The 19522-nt window shown below is 42.1% G+C and overlaps 3 protein-coding genes across 4 annotated transcripts; 2 read left to right on the forward strand and 1 right to left on the reverse strand.

Moving 5' to 3' along the window:
* Window positions 1-282: 282 nt before the first annotated feature.
* gtf2h2 (general transcription factor IIH, polypeptide 2) lies at window positions 283-8190 on the forward strand. Its single transcript, XM_060065718.1, has 15 exons — window positions 283-374; window positions 976-1039; window positions 1128-1205; window positions 1301-1337; window positions 2068-2154; window positions 2239-2289; window positions 2401-2455; window positions 2618-2723; window positions 3004-3094; window positions 5473-5668; window positions 5964-6027; window positions 6625-6728; window positions 6878-6980; window positions 7580-7619; window positions 7700-8190. Exons 2-15 carry the CDS (start codon window positions 984-986, stop codon window positions 7808-7810), a joined length of 1179 nt encoding a protein of 392 aa, XP_059921701.1. The 5' UTR covers window positions 283-374; window positions 976-983; the 3' UTR covers window positions 7811-8190.
* Window positions 8191-8527: 337 nt separating this feature from the next.
* On the reverse strand, window positions 8528-12586 carry fam151b (family with sequence similarity 151 member B). 2 transcript variants are annotated; one of them, XM_060065719.1, is made up of 5 exons: window positions 12230-12586; window positions 11545-11707; window positions 10702-10919; window positions 10471-10606; window positions 8528-8710 (listed from the first exon to the last, which is right to left on the reverse strand). In XM_060065719.1, the coding sequence occupies exons 1-5, from the start codon at window positions 12348-12350 to the stop codon at window positions 8572-8574; spliced, it is 777 nt and encodes a 258-aa protein (XP_059921702.1). In that variant the 5' UTR covers window positions 12351-12586; the 3' UTR covers window positions 8528-8571. The 2 variants fall into 2 exon arrangements, with proteins under 2 accessions (XP_059921702.1, XP_059921703.1); XM_060065720.1 differs by having other exon boundaries at window positions 12415-12562.
* Window positions 12587-15892: 3306 nt separating this feature from the next.
* Window positions 15893-19169, forward strand: LOC132468084 (uncharacterized). The gene is made up of 2 exons (XM_060065726.1): window positions 15893-15989; window positions 18408-19169. The coding sequence occupies exon 2, from the start codon at window positions 18412-18414 to the stop codon at window positions 18832-18834; it is 423 nt and encodes a 140-aa protein (XP_059921709.1). The 5' UTR covers window positions 15893-15989; window positions 18408-18411; the 3' UTR covers window positions 18835-19169.
* The last annotated feature ends 353 nt before the right edge of the window (window positions 19170-19522 follow it).

Genomic DNA, 19522 nt, shown 5'->3' on the forward strand with positions numbered 1-19522 from the left:
CTCTCAATGTGTTTTTTATTTGAATCGATTGAGTGGGAAACTCAAGTTACAAATGGTAAAAGCAGCTTAAGGGTTAGCTTAAAGATCCTATATTCTGCTTTTTTAGGGTTATTAATTGCATTTTGGGTTACTTCTAGAATAGGGTTAAATGCCTGTATGTTATAAATACCCCTTATTCTCACACTGGGGAAAAGTCGAAAAGCATGATATCACCCCTTTTAATCTATATTTTCTACAGGTAAAATCCATGAGTTAAAAAGGGATCACCTAAACGTTCAATAGAGGGCGCACTTGTAACAAAGTAGATCCACAGCACCCGAAGAAGAGAATTGAAGGAAATACAGTATTGTGTTGAGTATTGTGTCAAACGAGGGGTAAGTTTTACTATCTGAAATGGCTACATTGTTAAACAGATCTAGTTCATGTCTGGCTACAATGTTTAGCAGATCTAGTTCAGATCAGGAGAGTCTAAACCACCCTTTGGATGTATTTTAATTTAGTTTTCAAGGAAGAGTGATGCAAGGCTTATTAGGCTCTATGCTTGCTTAGTGATGAGCATTGCACGGTTTGATTGTATTGAAGGCTGTATAATGTTAGAAACGAAATAATTATATATTTTTATGACCCAGTGCGAGGGATATCGTTTAATTTACGCATGCGAGGGATAAGGTGTCAACCCTGAATTAACTTCGATTTCAGATGTTCAAACCATGTCCCAAACATGAACCTTTTCTGGATATAGATTAAGATGCAGATTAAAATACATCCGAGCAGTGTATTTACCTTGATAGGCTTCTATAAGGGGTTCATTATTATATTTTATGTTCAACACCTTCGCCACCATATGCACTCATCTTTAAAATAACAACTTGTAAAGTAGTAATGCTGAACCTTTGATTGAGATCTTCATTCTAGCGAAGCTGCGATTGCTTTTCTAGATGTATACCCATATTCATACTCTTATTAAACTGTCAGGAGAGATCATGGATGAAGAACCAGAAAGAGCCAAACGTTGGGAAGGAGGCTATGAAAGGACATGGTAGACAATCGAGACATCATCTCGCACATAACAAACATTGAGCTTCTGTGCCTTTTGGATAGTAAGTATTTCTTTTTTTGACCTGTAGGGAAGTGTTGAAAGAGGATGAATTTGGGTCACTCAAAGCTACTGTGGAGGAAATATTGTTTCAATCCAAAAGAAAAAGGTATGCAAGCACAATCATTTGCCATATTCTAGCGCTTTTTTCTCATAAATTTCAGGAAACTGATAAAATAATATATATATTTTTAACCCACCTAGAGCATTGGAGAGCCATGGACAAGTGCGGCTTGGGATGGTTAGTATTATTGATGCTGTGTTTTAAACATATGGTGTTTATCGTCATTAATAACTCGACTTTGAATAAATAAGCAACTGGGATTTGATTTGAGTTCACCTTTATAAGTAGGGGTTTTAAACGGGTTGTGAAAGAATTGCAACGATCTCTGCATTACACCATCCTGGCTGGAGGTAAAACCACAACTTGTTTATTAAATGATATGAGTCAGAAGTGAGGTGATGCAGTTGATCCTTAAATCGTCTAACATAAAAATACAGAATAATTTAAGGTAACGCTTTATAATAAGGTGCCATAATAAATAGCAAACTATTCATTACCTAACCATTTGTTAATTGTTACAAAAATATCTATTTGGCACAAGTTAATAGTTATAGGTGTGTTAGGGTTGTGTGTTAGGGTTATGCAAACAACTATTATTAAATTAATGATGAAAAAACTATTAACTTGTGCTAAATAGATATTTTAGTAACAATTAACAAATATTAACAACGAGTTAGGTAATGACTAGTTGGCTATTAATTATTATTGCACCTTGTTATAAAGTGGTACCTAATTTAATTTAGCATCGTCACTTACTGTGTCTTCATCATGACCAGAGAGGACGAATATGAAATAAAGTAATACTGTCTGTATGTGTGTGGTGTATGTATGTATGTAGTATGTATATATATATATATATATATATATATATATATATATATATAAATCCTTTGATTCTTTGTCTTAGATGCGGCATCTTTATGTTGTGATCGACTCTTCGAGAACAATGGAGGACATGGACTTAAGGCCAAACCGCCTCAAAGCCACTCTGAAGGTAGCTAGGGTTAAGGTTTTCTAGATAAGGTCATGAAACTCAACATTTTTACATTAAACATATACATTTGTGCTTCCTCTCCAGCTGATGGAAGCATTCGTGGAGGAGTATTTTGATCAAAACCCCATCAGCCAGGTAAGGTACAATTCACTTTTGTCCCTTTTGGTATAATAAAAATGTACCACATTTAAAAAATAAAGTCTGTATGTGAAATGAGTGAATGACTTCTGTCTGCTATCCGTCTAGGTGGGTCTGATCACAACGAAGAACAAAAGAGCAGAGAAGCTGACGGAGCTTGCAGGTGTGAGAAGAAAATGTAACCGTTGTCGGCGCAACATGATGTTGAACATTTCTCAAATTGGTGTTCATGAGGTTCCTCTTGTAGTTTTTGTGCTTGGAGCTTGCACCCAAAGCTCCCCCTGATTTGGTAGTGTGATGACCTGTGTCTGTGCTTCACAAACAGGGAATCCAAAGAAGCACTTGGCTGCCCTTAAGAAGGCAAGGGACACGGCTTGTGTTGGCGAACCATCTCTATACAACTCTCTCAACCTGGCCATGCAGACACTCAAGTACGTTTGGGTTGGTAAAGTCTGTATTTATATATATATGTATATATACATATATATTTATACACAATTTCGTCAATCATTTGTCTGTTCGTATATACGTGACCTTTTATCTGACCTTTCATACAAATTTTTATAATTTTCATAAAAATATGTAATCTAATATCGATAGCTTATTTTAGTCAGCAATCTCATGAAACCATCTGCCTTCCAAGCGGTCCCAGCTGGGGTTGGGGACCCCACCTGGAGATGTATTTAAGTTGTTGACCCTTTGTGTCTGAAGGCACATGCCTGGACACACCAGCCGGGAGATTGTGGTCATCTTCAGCAGCCTCACCACGTGTGATCCAGCCAACATATATGAGCTGATTAAGGTAAGGCTGGAGCCTGGTTAGAACAGTACCACAAAAATGCTTCTATTGTAATAATTGTGTTGCATGAGTGTGTAAATGTGTCTGGTTAGAATGTGAGATGCTAACCAAATTCAAACACAACTGAAATGCTACAATATATATGTTCATTATTTATGTCATTAATAATAATGAACAGTATGTTCAATATACGTGTATTTCTACAGTGGCCAGTCTAAACAGAGCTGATTTGAAACCTTTAGACACTTTTCAAGTTTACTTCTGCCGGCCGATTTGGGTCTGACTATTATTCATTTACATTTCCCCGCCTCCAGCTATATTACTGGTCAAAAAGCATTAAAAGGGTGCACTCACACTAGGCCATCTGGCCGTGGCCGTTTTAGCACCTGCTCAAATCTGCCAGTGTGAGTGTGGCCAGTATGGCCAGGCCAGGCCAATTTGGCCACTTGGGAGAGGTGTGCTGCTACGGCACGGGCCGCTACGGTACAGATGCTAATGAGCCGACGCGCGCACACGCACGGCTACGCAACCTGAGCTGGATGACGTATAGTCCATGCGATGACCATGGACATAATAAAGGCGTCGAGCCTTCTTTCCCATTAAACGGTAAACATATATCCAAATAAGCAACAGACTCAGCAAAGTGCGAACTGTGTTCTGTGTGTTGTTGTCCATTGTTGTTAGAACTCTGACTGGCGGTGTCACGTTAAAATTGTACCGGGGGCGAAAATTGTACCGGCCTACGTCATCGTTTGTTTACATCCTGACAACCTGCCCGGCAACAGACTACGCGATGCAGAAAACATGTTTCCAAACGACGAAATAACATAATACAGATAGCGGATCGCTATCTGTATTATGATAGATAGGGATAACAATTGTTTTTACTTTATATTTGCATTGTATTTAATTGTTTAATCGAAACAATAAAAAAATTTGCCCGCGAAACGGCCGAACGCGTCAAATGACAAATGTTTTGCCCGCGAAACGGGCGATCGCGTCAAATGACGTAGGAAGGTTCTTGAAACATAATACAGATAACGGATCGCTAGATAACACTTGTTTTTACTTTATTTACTAGCTAAATTCGATTAAACAATTCAATACAATACAAATATAAAGTAAAAACAAGTGTTATCTAGCGATCCGTTATCTGTATTATGTTTCAAGAACCTTCCTACGTCATTTGACGCGATCGCCCGTTTCGCGGGCAAAACATTTGTCATTTGACGCGTTCGGCCGTTTCGCGGGCAATTTTTTTTATTGTTTCGATTAAACAATTAAATACAATACAAATATAAAGTAAAAACAATTGTTATCGCTATCTATCATAATACAGATAGCGATCCGCTATCTGTATTATGTTATTTCGTCGTTTGGAAACATGTTTTCTGCATCGCGTAGTCTGTTGCCGGGCAGGTTGTCAGGATGTAAACAAACGATGACGTAGGCCGGTACAATTTTCGCCCCCGGTACAATTTTAACGTGACAGCGGCAGACTTTATTATGGTCCATGCAGCGGACGCTTGGTGATGACGTGTAACTTACGACGTGATGACTTATGTACAAGAGCCTACCGTGGCCAGGCCACAGTTGCGACGCCCAACAGCCACGGCCAGATGGCCTAGTGTGAGTGCAGGCCAGAGAACAATGCGGCCATTTGAGCACGGTTAGGTGTGAAAACGGCCAACGGCCACGGCCAGATGGCCTAGTGTGAATGCACCCTATGTGAAAGAAAGTGAAACGCCCTCTCTGCCTTCAGACTTTTTAGATATTAATCTTAAGTCTGATTTGTGAGAGTGCACTAATACTTACTACCAATATATATTCTTGATACAATCAGTGTCATATTCCTTAAAATGTATTTCTATGAGCTGTTTCACTAAGTCAGGACTTTACGTCAAAGCAGAAACTAACATGAAATCCTAAAATTGGGACCTCTGACTAAATTAACCAATGACCAATATCGCCAGAAAAAAAGAGTCAAATCAGTGGCAATGAAGATCCATTCTTCAACGTTACATTGTATATGTTCATGTTCTATATCTGAAAACCTAATCAAAAAAGAAAAGGGGAGGGACCATGGCGGGAGAAGCCAAAAGTATTAACAAAGAGAAGGAATACAGGCAGTTGCCATGGGGTTGAGATTAATGGTTTAAAATGGCGTGTTATTTGTAAGGTAAGGAAGGGATCATTTATGAATTGCAAGTAATAACGCTACATTTTTCATGTTTCATTCAGACTATTGCTAAACCAAATCTCTGCAACCTAAAGTGTACATCAGCCTGTCCTTCCAAATTAAGTAAGAACCGACTGATATGCTTTGTTAAATCCCTTTGTGCTGAAGTGCTGAATCCAAAGTGTTGCTGTTCTCTCCCCAGACCCTGAAATCTCTGAAGATCCGCGTGTCTGTGATTGGCCTATCGGCAGAGGTGCGCGTCTGCACGGTGCTGACCCGCGAGACGGGAGGAACGTACCACGTCTGCCTGGACGAGAGCCACTTCAAGGAGCTGCTCATGTTCCATGTCAAGCCTCCGCCGGCCAACGCCCAATCAGAATGCTCCTTGATACGCATGGGTCGGTGTGCTCATGTGTGCGTCTCACAAACACTTAAACACTCACAAACGTCATTAAAGGAAGATAATTGCAAGATCAGACTTTCTTTGGCCGTGTGGTCGCTTCCCAACATAGTCCCAGCAACAGGCATTTTCATTTTCCATTTGTTCATTTAGCGGATGCTTTTTGACCAAAAGACTTACAATCCAAGCAAATGAAAGCAGTCCTTCATCAAGTCCTTTGTTGACTGACTGGAACGTGTTTTGCAAAAAATCGATAGAAAATCTATATTCAACCCAACCATGTGTGTGCGCAGGTTTTCCACAGCACACCATCGCCTCCATGTGTGACCAGGACTCCAAGCCGTCCTTCAGCATGTCGTGAGTGACGCACCCGTCCTGTTTCAAGACCTGATGAAATGTTGCCTTTTGCCTTGGGCCAGTTCCCAGTTACTCTCATCACTGAATATCGTAAAGATGGTGCAGTTCTTTTGGAAGGGACATGCTTTGAAATCTGGAAACATTAAAAGTCCCATTACGGAACTTGGCTTTTTAATGATTCATTAATAACAATTTCAGACTTCTGAGTTTTAAAGAGACAGGGGGGAAGGAAATAGCAGGAGAGAGCAAGATTTAGAAAATGAAACCCAGAAAAACGTCTGCTCCCGCCCTCCGGATTCAAAAGGTGCTGCGTTCACACAACTGTGATTGACAGGCAAGATGAATTCCCCCGAATCAATCAGGGATGAGATTGGGTCAGAAATGACCCATTAAGAGTCTAAACTCCAAATGGTCTCATACAAAGGTACCGTCTATTCTGCAGTCTATACAAAAATTCTCACAGAACAATTCACTCAGCAATAGCTGACCGACGATGGCTATGGCATTTCTTACTTACGAGCCTCCAGTAATAGCTCTTAAATGGTACCTACTTCACCTTTTGCGTCTGATGTATGTGGTTTGCTCTGGTGCTCGCAGCCACCTGGACAGCACCAGTGAGGTGGGCCTGTCTCTGGGAGGATACTTCTGCCCGCAGTGCCATGCAAAGCACACAGAGCTGCCGGTGGAGTGCAAAATATGTGGTATGTACGCTTGTATGGTTATGTCTGAGGGAATACAATTAAAAACACATACGCACGCGCACATGCACACACACACTACCTACATGCATGTAAAGCAGTGTTATTATTATTATGGTGATAGTAGTGTGTGTTCCCCCCACGTTTGGCAGGTCTGACCCTGGTCTCGGCCCCCCACCTGGCCCGCTCCTTCCATCACCTTTTCCCCCTGGAGGCCTTCAGGGAGACGCCCCTGGAGGAGCTCCCAGCTGACAGGTCTGAGAACACCCCCCCCGCTCACACGGCCATAGCCTCTTCCTCACGTCCATGCTGCTATTACATAAAGATCCCATGTCATGCTTTTTAGGGTTAATAACTGCATTTGGGGGTAATACTAGTTACATGCCTGTATGTTAGAAACACCCCTTATTATTCTCACTCTTCATTGCTGCAAAACCAATTTCAGCATCATTCAAAAAGTCTGATTTGTATGTCGCTTTAAGGCCCCCCTCCCGAGTAGCCCATTCTGCTGTGATTGGTCGAACGCTTTGCACGCGTGTTGGCAAATTCCCAACCCCGAGAAGTTGTTAACATTGCGGGTAGCCGGGACTTCTGCACTTCAGCACCACCCACTGCACAGTCTGACGTAACACTGTAACGGAAGTAAAGTTTGCGCTCAAATGAGCGGTTTCACACACTTGTTGAGGGGCGTTCTCGGTGGGCGTGAACATTACCCCATGGCTCCGACTTATAATTTTCTAGCTTAGCATACGTTAAACATGTGTACATACGTCATATATCAGTCGAAAGCAAAGGGAAAAGCCGAAAAAGCATGATATCACCACTTTCAACGGTACTTCTGCCTTTCGTTACAGGTTCTGCCACGCCTGTCAAGGAAAACTGAAGGACAAAATAGTATGTTTTTGTTCTCATAGCAGATTTAAGAGCAGTGTAACTGACGAGAACATGATTTTGACTGTACTTTCGCTTTCTAGGTGTTCACGTGTCCTTTTTGCAGCGGTGTGTTCTGTACAGAGTGTGACCTCTTCATCCACGACTCTCTGCACTGCTGCCCCTCCTGCATTAACTCACAGCACTCCAATTGAGCTCTGTGGAAATAGCAGTACACACTTAGACATTTGGAAGATAATGAGAAGAGCTGCCGTGAGAATTTTCATCTGATCGGCAAGAGTTTGTTCTGCAGTCAAAAGTATTACCATATGTATGTTTCCTTTTTTGGGATTATTTGTCACAGCAGTATACTATACCAGTGGACACAAATACAAGATGGGTGAATTCTGTTTCTGGAACCTCGAAACATAAAGCATCCATTAGGCCTATAGGTGGAGGTAAAATATGCCCGTCAGTGGTTTTTCTAGAATAGTATAGGGGATGGCAAAAGGCTAGTGTACAGAAGCATTCTTTTTTTTGGATATCTGTATGGAACCTTTCAGAATTAAAATAAGATGATTTATTTTTAAATGCCTGAATTTGTACCAAGGAAATGTTTTTTCGCAGCAACAGAAGTAAATCACAGAACTGTCGTTTATGTTTTACAAATGTTCATAATGACTTCACAAAGCTGAAAAACATAATTTACACTTTATAAAAATGATTAACTATACAAACCGATTTATAAGTACTCTTGAGGTACACACAAAAATACAACTGCATACATTTAGATTAATTTGGAAATTGTAGCTTTCGTTTAAATGAAGTAATGAACAAACTAAAAGATGGGAAGAATATCAATTATTATCACTAGAGTTATGATTTGGACCCTCAAGTGTTTTTCTTTAAATTCATTCAACATTGTAATGGGATTTGTGTGGAATGTCAGTTTAATTTCATTGCATTTCTTTGAAACTTAAGCATTGCATAGCTCTAATCTTTCCGAGTCCGGTAGGTCATAATAGATTTTACTCCTCCCAAAATGTCTTCGGTATGGCAGTAGGTCCTCGACAGCAAACACATCCTCTTGGCCAGTCCATACAGTGAGAGAATACCTTTGATATTAAAACACAAATTATTGCTCAGTTGACATGCATGACACATAAACATGCATGTCTTATGAGAACAAGAGATATTTTGCAAAAAGGAATGGAAACATCAACCCAAAGCTGTTGTTTTGGTATCTTTAGTTTGTAAACCAACGATGAAAGGAGAGAGATACGGATAAGCAGGGGTAGAATTAGGGAGCAGGCCAGTAGAGCTCAGTTCGAATATTTTGGTTATATTTTGTGTCAAATGATTGATTGCTATAGTAATTAGCTGTGTAATAAGCAGGATAATGAACAGGGTCATTATGTTAGGGATAATGTATAGAACACATATCATTATCGGTAAAATAAGCCCAGACACTTGCTTCGCCCTGAAGAGGCTTATTTTCGATAAGACCGGCGACGTTCTCTACATTATCCCGCTTATTACACGGCTACTTGCCAAAACTAAAAAATTACTTCACACAGTGTGTCTTTTTACAATAACCTTTGACTTTGACGTCGCTTAGCAACCAAATCTGCTGGGATTGATAAATTACCGGACTACTTGCGGAGTGATACCAAAGACGTGAATCAGAGGCAAAAAATTGACTTTCCTTTACAGCGCTCATTATATGCTTAGCAACAGTCAATTATGTAAGGGATAATGTATAGAACGCCGGTCATTAACAGGAAAATAAGCCCCGACAGGGCGAACCGGACACCGGCACGAAGTGGAGCTGTCTTGCGTCGCCATGAAGGGGCTTATTTCGATAATGACCGGCGACGTTCTATACATTATCCAGCTTATTACACAGCTACTTGCCAAAACGGAAAAATTACTTCACTTACACACTTGTGAAGTGTGTAAGTGAAGTACCAGTATTCGTAGTGTTGATCAGCAGAGAAATAGTCCGCCAAAGACGTTGACGCCGCTTAGCAACCGAGTACGCCGGGGTTGATAAGTTACCTGACTACTTGCGGAGTGCTACAAAAAAACGCAAAAAATCCACTTTCCTTACCAGTGGTCAATTATACTTTGCAACGTTGAATTATCAAACATAATTCACCGCCGGAAGTTGTGAAGGGCCCATGCAAGTGAACGGAGCATTCCATGGCATTGAGAAGAGCCGTGTATTAACGAAAAATAATTCACAGCCGGAAGTCGGGAAGGCCCATGCAAGTGAACGGAGCGTTCCACAGCATTGAGAGGATGCAAGATAATCTTGTATAGAATAAATACACTAGAACACCATAGAAACATTTTTAATGAAGGGGAAAAATCCCATCCAATGTCTACTCATCATACTACAAATATGTAAAATCTCAAAAAGGTGTGTTGGTATGACTGTAAAATGCTTGACCATTAATGTTGGATCCTCAAAAGCTATGATTTACAAGCTGACCAAAGCACTTGTGTTCAGACAGCCTCACAATTAGATTTGTTTCAAAATTGTACAAGTGCAATTAGCCCTAATAAAAACTCCACGGCCACTGCATTATAAAATTAATATAAAATATCAAATCAGCCAATCACGTGGCATCAACACAATGCACAAATGATGCAAACGTGATGGTTGTTTAAGAACAAAATATCCGAAAGGGGAAGAATTATGCTCCGAGTGACCTTGACCATGGAATGATTGTGAGTGCCAGGAGTAGTTCAAGTTCTCAATCACACCACTTAAACTGTAGACCATCACTCCCTTTTGCCTGTATGGTCCCCAAAGAAAGCATCTAACGGACTCATTCGCACTCTGGCTCCTGGCTGACTGTGAAGATGGTACCTGTCTGACTGCTGCAGCAGCCACTTCATCTGGTCGAAGGACTTGGCTAGCAGGGCGGCTCGCACTGGGAAGGTGACCGGATGACGCAAGCCCCGGCACGCCTCTTCCATCTGACGCACCATGGCCCAGCTGTAACCTTTAGCACACAACACAGGAGAACATGGATTTACGTTTGATTCTGTTTTTGGTTCTAATGAAGGTTTGCCACCACCTCTATGGTGTCCTCCCCACCTGGATTGTCTGTCTCAGCAGACCAGCCTGTGGTCCATCCGAGGGACACCACGACGGGAGAGGCCCCGGAGCCCACCGCGTCCAGGAAGGCCTGAGCCTCCAGTGGGGTGGTCGTGCCTTGGGGCCCTGGGAGGATGTCTGCGTTGAGCCACATCGGGGCCCCCCAGTCCCCCGACACTTTCTCCAACAAGGCCAACGACGGAACCACAGCTTCAAGGCTGTGCAGGCAAAGCGGCACAAATCAGTGGCCCCGAAGGGCCTTTATCAAAGAGTGTAATAGCACGTGCCAACACAGGTGTATCTCATGACGTTAAAAACCCAAAACAACTTATAGGTTTGATGAAAACGGTTCGTAGTGCTATCGATGATCCTGCTCAAAATCTCAAAATCTCAAAATCTCTAACATTTTCTGAGATTTGGTAGTGATCTGATGATTTGGTCATCAGATCATGTTAACTCAATAATTAATGCCAAAAAACATATTCCAATACCTGAACTACTTTTTTTGGTATTTTTCTCCCACATTATTAAAACGTAGGATATCGGGTAAACATGGTCTCAAATTGCATTCTATGGGTTAAATCAATGCATTTCCTGTTATTGGAAGTGGGGTTTACCATGTGACCGCAATCAATTGTTCGGGCACTTTGTTTAGTGGTTGCATTAGCTTTAAGGGAGTTACAGTCGCCTATGCAATGAAGAATGAACAGAGCAGCGACTGTCTTGTAAGACAAACCTTAAGATCCTGCTTTTTAAACAGATGTGTTTCCAGAATACATCACTTCAATGTTCCCCCTCTACATTTCTTGTACATTTCATCAGCGTATTCCAGAGGTCACAAACCTCTTAAAGTCCAGTTTGATCCCCTTGTTGTTCTGCTTCTTCACTTCTTCCAACCACTCCTGCAGTGTGATGTCACTGTCCCTCATGGGAGGATGGGCCATAATTGGCTCTTTGGGCTCATTTCCTCTCATGAGTATGTCCGCCTCAATCATGTGACAAGGTCCTAGAGGTAAGATGTTCAACTTTATTAAATGTTTTGCATCAAACTGGACAACACCGAGTCGAGGGACCTCAACTCAGCATTCATTGTCTTAATACAGAGAAGAAAAACAGTCCTCCTTCGCTCATGACAAACTTTGTGTAAATCGATGCATTACTGAGATTTCTTGTTAAAAGATTGACCAATGGAATAACATGTTATTTGCTCTGATGCCCATTTTGGCACCAATTTCATCACTGGAGGGTGGGATCCCTCTTTCTGAGTTCCTTCTCAAGGTTTCTTGCAGGATTTGTTGTTCCTTAATCTTTGGGTGAGGGAGTGTCATAAATGTGGCCTATGAAGTACTTTCAGACCATCTTTGATTAAGGACCATACAAAAATATTGAAATGACTTGACAAACAAACACAGATGCGGGTGAAATCATTACCGCAACAAAAGGAAGTAATGATTATAACATCAAATTAGGCCTATGTATGTCCTATGTAGGCTATAGAAGAGGTTGAAGCCCTCAAGTCATGTAATACCATTCAAAGCAGCTACGACCTTGTGCTTGCTGTTGGTCGCATGGGACCACTGGATGTGTGAAGCATCATCTTCTTGTATTTGCCCAAGATTAATGAAATAATCCAGCGTCGGATCCGTCATCCTAGTGAGTGCGTATCGATATAAAGCTCTAAAACATTTAGAACATGACACACGCTTAACCTACTTTATATGTTGTTATTTTCGCACTGGATGTATGCCGTGTTCTAAGTCTGCCGAATTAGGATCGCTTTAACTCACTTTATTTGGTAATGTTTTTGACTAGTCTATGACGCAAAAGGACTAAGGAGGGGGATTGTATGGGCACGAGTGGAGAAACAGTAGGGCATTTGAAGGAGGCGTTACCGGGAGCGTTCTAGCCATAGGTTCTAGCTATGAATTGTGACTTATCTACTGGGCAGGCGTGCACTCAGTTATGTGCTCTGATTGGCTAAGCATGGTGCTGAACTTCCGCCCCCCTGGATACCCGTATGTGTCTTTATGCTGTCCCTTGCGGCTATGTGTTGGCATTGCAACTTTGTTTGTGGCTATGTGCGGGAATTACACTTGTTCTTGTGGCCGCGTCTGGGTCTCTCGAACATCTTGACCGCTCGTATCTCTAGAATTGACACATGATGAATGGCCTCCTTTATGAGCTGGACGCCTCCCTAGGCTCCAGATCCCTTCTTAGCGTGAGAAAGAAGCCTCTTTTAATTGGCAAGGGCATATGTGGCCTGTTGGTATGAATGTGTGAATTATGTTACAGGTACCTCTTAAAACATTTCCTCTCCATATAAATACTTCAACTCTAGATAAAAACAAACCAATCTTCTTCTGTTGTTTACTGGGCTTCTTAATGCGGCATAAAGGCGCTTCACCGCCATCCCCTGGACTGGAGTGGGCCTCAATATCTGCCTTGGGAGGAAAAATATATGCCAAACTGTGTTTGAAAAATAACAATAAATAAAACTAGATTATTTTATCGAAGCCAGTTTCATCATAATAATAAATAATACACAATACATTGACCCTCTAATGAAATTATCTTACTGTCTCCGTTCCCATCTGCTTCCCTTTCTGTGTCTATTCTACCTGTTAACCAGTGTATGCATTTCCAAAGTCCTTAAAAGTTGACCATTCCAACTGCTCTCCACGTGACCTGAACCAGAATCACACCATGGAAACCTTCCATTTCACCTATAGAGTGATGCTCGGCAAGTAATCTCCTCTACTGCAGGTGCTGAATGCCCTTTTACTGTTTGTGGACCCATACTGCTGCTCCTAGATCTCACTGCAGCCCTCTGACATGGTAGGTCATGCCACCTAGATTGAGCAACTCCAGCTGGTTTACATAACTAACAGAACCTTCTCAGTTGTACAGGGCTCATCCTCTTCCTCCTCTGTCAGCACCCCCTGTGCCCTCAAGGCTCCATTTGGACAATATTATATTCTCTAAACGATCTTCCCCTTGGCCTCATCATTCTCAAATATATTACCTCCTTCCATTGTTATGCCAATGATGCAGAGATTTACCTGCCTCTCAACCCTTGGATCAATATCCCTTAAACAACCTCTGGGGTTGTATTGCTGACATCAGAATGGATGGCTCACTAATCCCTGCAACTTAAAGCTGCAGTAGATAAGATTTTGCTTTTAACATTTCTTATGGTGGACATACTCAGGCCTGCCTTAACCTGCCATTGGGCCCTGGGGCTGAGAGGTTTCGTAGACTCCCTGAGAGGGGGTCTTACACTGAAAATGTGTAAATGCCATGTGTCTGAAAAATTCAGTCAGCAGTATAGAAGATAATCTTATATATTAAATGCTGCAGCTCATGATAGGACTCCGATCTTTGTAGGCCCCAAACAAAAAATCACATTGTTTTGGGCCTACACCGATCGGGGGGCCTATCATGAGCCAGTATTAAAAGAAAATAATAATGAAATACTGCAGCTCATGGTAGGCCCCTGATCGTCGTAGGCCCTGGGACTTCAGCCCAGGTAAGCCCGTGCATTAAGGCGGCCTTGGACATACTGAAACACTGTGTACTTTGAGTGTGTTACAATGACCAGTGTAGCAGCAGTGCAGAGATAACTGGTTCTCAAGTTTCCAAGCGAGGCCCACTGCAATCTCTCTGTTAAAACCTTTGCCAACCACCTCAACAAGCAGTCTACCCATGTCAACCTTATCTAATATCTTAAGGTATATTTTTATACAGACCTCAACTTTAATGAATCCATTTTGTCTAGCCCAAACCAAATCGTTTTCCATGACTTAAAGAAAGTTGGACAAGCATTTATCTCCTGCCGCCTATAAACTCCTTTTAAGAGTCTCTTAGTTTTGGGGTGAGGGTTAGTTTCTTTGTTTTATACAGATTTTGTTAATCAAAGTGACTCTGGGTGCACTGGCCCACAATCTCCCAGTCCTTTTAGGGGTTAGGGTTAGTGCTGTTTTTTTATCAGGGTGGGGTTAGGGTTAGGGTAAGGGTTAGGGTTTGGGTTATTCTGTCATCAGAAACAGGGTTAGAGTTAGGGATAATCCTCCTCTTATCCTGTATTCAGCTAGTTCAGAAAGCTGCTGCTAGGCAAGACAAGGCAATTTTATTTGTATAGCGCATTTCTTACATCAAGCAGTTCAATGTGCTTTACAAAGAAAAATACAACAGTATCATTTATAGTGAAGAAGTACACGCAATATAATGAAAGACCTTCAACAAAATCACACATGTTCTATAAAAAATAAAGGGATAAAAAGGAATAAAATAATAAAAAATACATTCAGTAAGGTCAGACATTGCAGATATGCATCCAACATTAAAATATAAATCGATAAGAATAAAAATACAAAAAGAGAATGAAAACATTAGAAATGTTAATACATCAGAAGAGCTTAGTCTTTGAGTTTTTAAAGTAGAGGTTGTGGGAGCCTTTTTAATTTCTTCATGCAGTTTGTTCCAAAGTTTAGCTGCATAAACACTAAAGGCTGACAACCCCCATTTTGTTTTGGCAGTAGTTAGAACCAAAAGATTTTTGTTTTGAGACCTCAGTGATCTGACTGGGGTGTGCTGTATGAACATTTCATGTAATTAGTTTGGTCCAATGCCATTTAGTGCTTTAAAAACAAGAAATAGGTTTTGGTCATCCGCCCAAAACCTGTTGCTGCTTTCGGGTTGAGGCTCAAGGGCGAGGGTGTTTGGGCTTCTGCAAAGCTGAATCCGAATGTACTAAGTATTCAGATTCAGCCCAGACTCTGGAACAGTTCCATCACCATTAGAGATGCCCGCAATGATTTCACCTTTAAAACTTGCCTAAAAACCTATCTTCCACTTCAGCCTTTGGTTTATCTGATACATTTTTTAAACTTAAGCTAATTTAAACTAAGCTGTTTCAATTTTGATCAATTACTCTTACTTTGTGCCCACGTAATTATTTGATTGTTGTCTGTTCAGGACTTTAACTCAAACTTATTACGAATACCAACACCTCAACTACTTGTTTATGTAAAGTGTAGAAAAAAAGTCTAGTATTTGATTAAAAAAAGAGGGTTAGAGTTAGGGCTAACCCTTTTTATGCAATCCTGAGAGTAGTGTGTGTGCGTGTGTGTGTGTGTGTGTGTGTGTGTGCGTGCGTGTGTGTGTGTGTGTGTGCGTGTGTGTTTATGTATACGTGTCCGTGTGTGTGTCAGGTCTTTAAAAAGGACCTGACACACACACACAGACCTGAATACCAAGAGCAGTGTGGCTGGATCGCCTACAGACATAAGGTAATACTCATATTACTTTCTTCCATTGAAATGACTTAGCAATAACAATAGTATGATATAAAAAATGTCTCCTATTGAATGGATTACAAATGCCACATTGAATGGTATATATTTACGATACGACGAAAGATGAAACAATTTATAGTACCAAATCAAGCTGACAGTTTTAACTGCCACTTTTAACAAATAACACTTCAATAATAGCTCATGAATCTTACCTACAGCACCTTTAAGTCTTAGGTGCAACGATAGCCTATGCTATTAAGCCACTCCCTACCAGAAACCAGTAAATTGCTCAAATTGTCTTCAGTTTGGCAACATCTCATTCTGATAATTAGTGAGAGAAAACCGTTAAGCACCAGTTAACATGACCTTCATGTACAGCAGGAGCGGCCTGAGGTTTGACAGGCCTGTCCTCCAACCTTAACAACCATGGGTGGATTACTGCACGGGCACACCGGGCACATGCCCAGGGGCCCAAGGGCTCAGGGGGGCCCTTGGGCAAGGGCCCCCCTGAGCCGCCCCACAAGTTACTTACAGTTGGGCCCAGGGCCCCACAACTTACTAACAGTGGGGCCCTGGGCCCCAGCGTTAGTAACTTTTAATGTTGCATTGTCGAAGCAATCAGTAGAGAAATACAAAAATTCAAGCAAAAACAGCAATAGTAGGCCTATTACTACTGAGTAAATAAATTAATAAAAAAGATCAATAGGGGGCACTATTTCAGATTGTGAATTTGAGACCATTCACAAACAAGTCACTGTCATTTAAACATGGAGCAACGGCGAACTCTAAGTGGAGCGTTGAAGCAATGAATTTATTCAGTTCAGATCATTTAACAAGCCTGGAGATGATGCATCCCCAAAAGGACTGCTACGAATTATGCCGCGTTTCCACTGCAGGGTGCGGAACGGATCGGATCGCAAAGGGGCGGTAGGGAGGGGGCAGTATAGCCCAGCTCAGTTCCGAGGTCGCGTTTCCACTGCCGACAGTACCCTTGGTGGTAGGCCGGATGTCAATCGCCGCGGCAACTACGTAAACATCGTAAACAACGTCTTCCTCCGCAAGAATGCAGACGAACGTCTCCACCTCCTTGTTCGCCCAAGCAAGCTTTTTACGCGACATGTTAATTGTAAAGAATAATACCTCGAGGCTACTGTTTGTTTGTTTTTATCACCGCGTCACCCGGAAGTGACGATTCTGTCGACCAATCAACGGAGTGGGGGGTGTAGCTAGAATTCCAGGGTACCCTTTCAGGCGTCTGGTCTCGTTTTGGGTACCGCAACGGAGGAGTCCCTAGAATGGGGTCGGAACGGGTACGGCAAAGTCCGGGTCACGCCCACTTTTGGCGGTGGAAACGCGATCCGACCCGCACCTTTGCGATCCGATCCGTTCCGCACCCTGCAGTGGAAATGCGCCATTATACTCGTTTGTGGACTGCAATCTATGTTTCCAAATGTGTATGTAGCGCTACGGCTTTTTCTGACTCTGCCCGTCAGTAATTGCAAAGGGGAGCGGTCATTCTCTCCTCTGTCCAGGATAAAAAATGAACTGAGGACGAAAATGTCACAAAAACGCCTCAAGGCAGGCACTTTCTCTCATGGCAATTGAGAGCGACCTTACCAATGCACTGGAGTTTGATGATATCGTGGAGGATTTTGCACGGAACAGAGCCCGGAAAAAATGCATTTCATAGGTGAAATGCATTACTGTGTCAATTAATGTAAGGAACTGTTCGTATTGAGTTGCTTTAAGTCGTTTTTATTTGTGGTTGAAAGCGGTGCTTTCGAAATTCGTTCAAATCGCCCAAAATTGCATCAATTATGTATTTTTTTGATCATGTTTTGGTTAAATAAAGATGCATTTATTTGTAATAATTATTGTGAGGTTGCCTTTCCTGTGCTACAAATCCTGCTGAGTTGCAGGTATAGGCCAATGACTTATTATCGCCAATAAGTGTGTGTGTATTCTGGGTGCGTGTGTTTATGTTGGAAGGTGGGGGGGGGGGGCTGCGGAGTCCACGTGCCCAGGGGCCCGATATGTCATAATCCGTCTATGTTAACAACACACAGTTGTTTGTATAGGTCGTCCAAAACGACTCGTATGAATGTCCTTTCAACCGTCCTTTACGTCTCTTATGACATGGTTCTGTCTTGCCAAAACAAAATGGATGGATCATGGAACGTTATATTCTCAGGGGCAAATTCGACATTCTAAGATAACTTCAGCATTAAAATGTGTTTTGATTTGATGTTTTTAAATTTGTTTTATTTTATATGAATCAGGGCATTAAGGCACACTTCAATTATTAGATAATATACCTAGGGAACCCGCCCACTTGGAATGGCAACCAGGACCTATTCAACTGAGGGTCAAGCACCTCAGGCAGTCTTGTAATGAATTCTCCATCTCTCACAGAAACATGGTTGCCTTCACTTCCTCCTGCTCCCTTGTCCTCGTCCTGCTGGCCCTGGGGCCGCTGTCTGCAGTCCAAGCCGGGCTCAGGCTGTTCAACATCCGAGCGAGTGGCCTACCATCAGGCCTATTTGGAACCACTGATGGCTACGTGGAGGTGTCCTGCGGCTCTGCTTACCTTGGCAAAACATCTATCCGGAAGAACAACCCCAACCCCTGGTGGGAAGAGGAGTTCACCTACTTCAAGGCCCTGCCCAACGACGTGCTGAGGCTGACGTGCTATGACAGCGACGTTCTCCTCGACGACCTCCTGGGGACCTGTCAACGGCCCATCAAAGTGGGCACTCACTCCCACGACTGCTACTTGAAGAAAGGCACCCTCAGCTACACCTACACCCTGGACGGAGTCGCCGTGCAGGCAGCTGTTTGATTCAACCGATTTTTAAATTGACTATATCCCTACATTAAGAGCCTTTTTGTATAATCTAAAAATAGACCATACACCAAAACCACAAGACCTTTAACAGTGATGCTAAGTAACAGATCAGGATTATTTGGTGCACACCTTATCTAAGTTTGACAGCTGTCAATCCCTTTCGGTGTCTATTCTACTGTTTCAGCTGGTGAACAGTGCAGCGTCCAGTGGATGTTTATTGGCCATATGGAATGTATAATTACGACCCGTGTGTGTCATCAATGAAACAGCTGTATTAAGATATTTCTGCCAGTGACCAATCCAATAAAACACATTTTTCCCAATCCTTACATATGTATAGAATGTTTGTCGTTATCCTAGCTCCTAACCCAAATCGAATTTGATGATTTGAGTAATGCTCATTATGTAGTTCTTATCCACTCCACAAAAATCCAAAGCTTAAAATTACAACAGTTTTTGCCCGATCTCCAAACTCCCCTACATTTCCAAAGTCCTAAAAAGTTGTCCCTTCCCAGCTGCCTTCCCACCTTAACCATAATCACACCATGGAAACCTTCCATTCCACGTATAGAGTGATACTCTGCACAGAATCTCCCTTACTACAGGTGCTGAATGCCCTTTTACTGTTTGTGGACCCATACTGCTGCTCCTAGATCTCACTGCAGCCTCTGACATGGTAGGT

This window comes from Gadus macrocephalus, chromosome 11 (genome assembly GCF_031168955.1).
Source record: "Gadus macrocephalus chromosome 11, ASM3116895v1".
NCBI lineage: Eukaryota > Metazoa > Chordata > Actinopteri > Gadiformes > Gadidae > Gadus > Gadus macrocephalus.